Genomic DNA, 4934 nt, shown 5'->3' on the forward strand with positions numbered 1-4934 from the left:
GGAACCTCCCTGCATTTTATTTTTAAAGGTTCATTTTAAAACTGTGGTAAATTATGTATGACATAATGTTATGGTTTATGTCTAGTTGTCCCCCCAAAACCTCATGCAGTCATAAGGCAGGGACTTCTAGAGTTTGAGATTAACTCATGATCCACTGGGATTATGGGTCTTAGTACTGGGTGTGAGTGCTCCACCCAGCCTGGGGTGGATAGCCTGAATGTAACGTAAGAGAGACAGAGAGACAGACTTCCTTTCTGTTGCCATTGTTGCTGCTACTCCTCCATTTGCTCTCTGTTCTTTGCTGCCACCATGAAAGGATTCTCTGCCCTATGCCAGTCTGCCTTGGAGCCAGCTGAGTAATGTACTGAAACCTCCAGTAACTGAGCTAAATAAACCTTCCCTTCCTTCATTTTGGGTGCTGGGTATTTGTCACAGCAACAAGAGAAGAGTAACTGAGACACATAAAATTTACCATATGAACCATTTTTAAGTATTCAGGTTAGTGGCATCAAGAAGTTCATTATATAGTGTCCCTATCACCATAACCCGCCCCCAGAACATCTTTTATTTCATAAAACTGAAATTCTGTACACAGCAATTCTCTGTCTCCTGCCATCAGCTCCTGGAAACTGTTATTCTGTGCTCATGAACTTTCCCAGATGTGAGGAAAATGCACAGATTGATCTCTGTGAGACTGGCTAACTTCACTTAGCATAAAGTCTTCAAGAGTCATTCACGCTGTGACATATGGCAGAATTTCTTTGCTGAATACTATTTCACTCCAGGTGCATACTATGTTTTGTGCAGCCATTCTTCTGTCAGTGCACACCTGGGCTTCCGCTACCTTTTGGCTATTATAGACGATGCCTTCATAGCGTGGTTATGCAAATATCTGTCCATGGGCTGGTGAGAGAGCTCACTGGTCTAAAGTGCCTGCTTAGGCAAGTGCAGGGACAGCAGTTCAATCCCTGGCACCACATGCTGTGCCAGCCCTGCCCCCCCACCACCCGGCATGGCACAAAACAAAACACAACAAACAAAAAACCCCCCCTTGGGGACTGGGGAGATGGCTCAGTGGAATAAGTGCTTCCCTGGCAAGCCTCAGGGCCTGAGTTCAATCCCTGGTAAAAAAAAAAAAAAAAAAAAAAAAAAAAAAAAAACAAAAAACAACCAAATATCTGTTCATATCCCTGGTTTCAGTTCTTTTGGGTATATGCCAGATTATTTGGTAATTTTATTTTTAACATTTTTCAAGAGCAAATATATTGTTTTCCACTGGGCAGCATCATTTTACATTGCTACCAGCAGCACACAGAGTTTTAATCAAAACATTTTCCCTAATATTTGTTACTTTTTAATTTTCTTCATTCCCTTCCTCTCTCCCTTCTGCCCAATAGCCACCCTTATTGGTATATCACTGTGATTTTGATTTGCATCTTCCCAAAAGACTACTGCTATTGACTTTCTCTTAATAGTCTTTGGCTATTTGTTTTATTTTCTGTTAGAATGTTTTGCCATATATATATGGAAGGAAAGGTTTATTTAGCTCGCAGTTTGTGGAGGTTTCAGTCCATAATCATCTCGCTGAGGGTGGCACATGGCAGAGGGCAGCTGTTAGTGGTAGTACAAAACAGCTAGAGCAAAAAGGCCTCGCCCAGTTTTTAATTAAATGGTTGTTTAGTTTTACAGGATTTTAATGAATATATTGATAAATGTTAATCCCTTGTCAGATAAATGATTTAAAGATATTTCTTCCATTCTGTGTGTTGCTTTTTTAGTCTGTTGATACTGTGCTTTGATACACAAAATCTTTTAATTTTCTCTTGTGGCACTGGGGATTGAACCCAGCACCTTTGCATTGGCTACCCAACCAGAGCTTTAAAAATTTTTTGCTTTGAGGCAGGTCTCTCTAAATCAATAAATTGTCCAGGATGAGCTTGAAATTGTGATCCTCTTTCCTCGGCCTCCCAAAGTGCTGGGATTATAGGCATGCACCACCACACCTGGCAAAATGTTTTTAATTTAGATAAAGTCCAATTTGTCTTACTTTCCTTTGTGTGAATCCAAGAAATAATTGCCAAGCCCCACGTGATTAATGTTTCTCCCTGTATTTTCTTCTAAGAATTCTACAGGTTAACTCTTATTTGTAGGTCTTTGATCCATTACTTTTCTCTTACTATATAAGAACCCAACTTAATTTGTCTACATTTACATATTTGGTTTTTCTAACACCACATGTTGTGAGGACTCTGCTTTCCTTATTGAATGATCTCGGGACCTTGTTGAGAGTTATTTGGGCATATGTGCAGGTTTATTTCTGAGGTCTTTATTCTACCATATGAGACTGTATCTCTCTTTAGGCCAGTACCACACTCTAAACCAGCTTTATAGTAAGTTTTGAAATTATGATTGTGACTCTTCCTACATTCTTTTTCAAGATCATAAGGTTCTGTATGAATTTTAGAATGACCTTCTATTTCTGTGAAAAAGTCTTTGAAATTTTTATAGAGACTGTACTGAATCTTCACGTCATTCTGGGTAGTACTGACATCTGATCAACGTCGCTGAACACTGCTAATGTTTTCAATTCATGGAACATATGGTACTGCCTTAGATGCTGAGTGGACAGGCCTTTCATGTATTTGCTAGTAGAATTATTATCTGTGCCAACTTTGAAAAGTGCTTGGCAGTATCTTTTAAAATTAAAAGCATGAGGCTGGGGAGATAGCTCAGTAGAATAAGTGCTTGCCTGGCAAGTGCAAGGGCCTGAGTTCAATCCTTGGTTCTGAAAAAAAAAAAAATTAAAAATTAAATTAAATTAAATAAAAAGCATATATCTCAATGTAACAATCTTAATTGCATCCTCTAATTTATAGAAATACAAAACAAATCTCTCTTTCACCATCATGTATAGTAGCAAAAATAAAAGTTGAAATATTATTCAACTGAAGAATTGTTGAATAAAATAGGACCAAACCTTTTTTTTTTTTTTTGTACCACAAAGCGAACTCAGGACCTCAGCACTTGTTAGGCCGGCACTGTGCTGCTGAGCTACACCCCCAGCTCCATATTCACATTTTAGAAAATCTTGCAGCAAATTAAAGGTATGACAGGTAAGAAGAATCTATAAGTTTACGTGGGTTTGAGGCAAATTTACCAGCTTCCAAGCATATAATTATACAGAACTACCGAAAAAAAAAATATATCTATATAGCTCAGTGGCATAAGCACCTGCCTGCCAAGCACAAGATACCAAGTTTGGTCCTCAGTACCACATGCTGCTGGGGAGGCTGACACAGGAGGAGCACTACAAGTCTGAAATGCGTAGTGAGACTCTGTATCACATAAACAAACAAACAAACAGACAAAATATTGGTTGTTGGTGAAGTCCTAGAAGTTTAAGAATACTGATAAATAGCAACAAATGCTTCACCAATCTACATGGTAGTGATTTTTTTTTTTTTTACCTTTAAAAGCAGGTTTTTTAGTAGTCACCATAGGCAGATTTTCTGGAAGTTTAACAGACTTTTGGTTTAAGCTTATGACTTTAGGCATTGCTAAAAAAAGAGAACAGTGTTATTAAACTACAGTGAAAGTATCCAATTTCAACTTTTAAAAAGGGAAACCTCAACCCACGTCTAAGCATAATTTCCTTACAACTTTTTTTCAGAATTTTAGATGAAGCAGCTTCATCGACGTATTTTCTCTCTTGGTAGTTGATATTTATAAAGTGCATCACAAAAATACACATCAAGATGAAGAGAAATACCATGTATAAAAAGTCAGCGAAGCAGCTTTTTAAAACAGTGTGATAGTAAGCAAAACAAAACCCCCATAGCTAACTGCATTATAAATCTGCAAATATTTCATCTCCATATAAACATTGCAAAAGTTTCATTGGCAACATTTACCTTTCCTCAACGACAAAGTGAGCAAGAATGGCCGGGAAGCCGTTAAGAACTGCTGCTATTTGGAGCGTTATTTTGACAGTGTTAAAAACCAGTATAATAGTAAAAATAGTTGATCTATTTAGAGTAAAAAATACTGAACTGAGAAGCAGTCGATGCGGCCTTTAGCCTGTGGACCCCACCTGCTAGGAGGCAGGCTGCACACCGGAAGGGAGCGGGAGCGGCTGAGCCCCCTGTTCACAGCCCCTCGTCATTCCCTGGCGGCCTGAGCTCTGCCTCCTGTCACCTTAGGGGCAGCGTCAGGTTCCCCGGGGAGCCCCGACCCTACAGTGAGCTGTGCATGGGCAGAGTCTAGGTGAGGGATCCTCAGGAGACTCTGCCTGATGACCTCAGGTGGAGCTGAGGTTGCCAAGCTGTACTGCGGAACAGGTGCATCACAGCGACATCGGCGGAAACGCGCACTTGCGCAGGGAAAGTAGCAAGACTGTTGCTTTCAGACATAGGTCAAAACCCTAGCCGCCAGTGGAAGAGATTTTGCCTTATGGTGAGTTGTATGATTGCTTCATTATATGTTATAACAATAAACACAGAAACAAAGTGGGGCACAGACACAATGGGGCTGAAACCCCCTCTCTTCTCTATCAGCCGCTGTCTTCTAGATTAAAGCCTGATGCTTTGACAATTTTTTTTGGACCTGGATTGAACTCAGGATCTTACATTTGCCAGGTAGGCACTTAAGTTGCTGAGCTAGCTCCCTGGCTCTTTAACAGAAAATGTTAAAAGTCTAAATGTTGTAGGGGTGGTGGTCTATGCCTGTAATCCCAGCTCTCTGGAGGCTGAGGCCGGGGGATCACGTTATGTTCGAGGCCAGCCTGGGCTATGTAGTGAGCTCAAAGGCAGTCTGAACTTCATAGTGAAATCTTGCCTCAAAAAAATGTATTTTAAAACTTAAATGCACTGGGCTGGTGAGATGGCTCAGTGGTCTAAAGCACCTACTTAGAACAAGCTTAGCAAAGCACAGGGACC

General features: G+C 40.2%; 1 protein-coding gene across 1 annotated transcript in view; it reads right to left on the reverse strand.

Annotated features, from left to right (window-relative positions):
• Positions 1–3547: 3547 nt before the first annotated feature.
• LOC111812816 (coiled-coil domain-containing protein 7-like) overlaps positions 3548–4934 on the reverse strand; it is a 55501-nt gene continuing 54114 nt past the window's right edge. The window contains exons 7-8 of the mRNA XM_023701942.1: positions 3912–3966; positions 3548–3557 (exon numbers count right to left, since the gene is read on the reverse strand). Of these exons, the coding sequence (XP_023557710.1) occupies positions 3548–3557; positions 3912–3966 (65 nt within the window). The remainder of the gene's footprint in view (positions 3558–3911; positions 3967–4934) is intronic.

The sequence above is a fragment of the Octodon degus genome, unplaced genomic scaffold (genome assembly GCF_000260255.1).
Source record: "Octodon degus isolate 3935 unplaced genomic scaffold, OctDeg1.0 scaffold00144, whole genome shotgun sequence".
Classification (NCBI taxonomy): Eukaryota; Metazoa; Chordata; class Mammalia; order Rodentia; family Octodontidae; genus Octodon; species Octodon degus.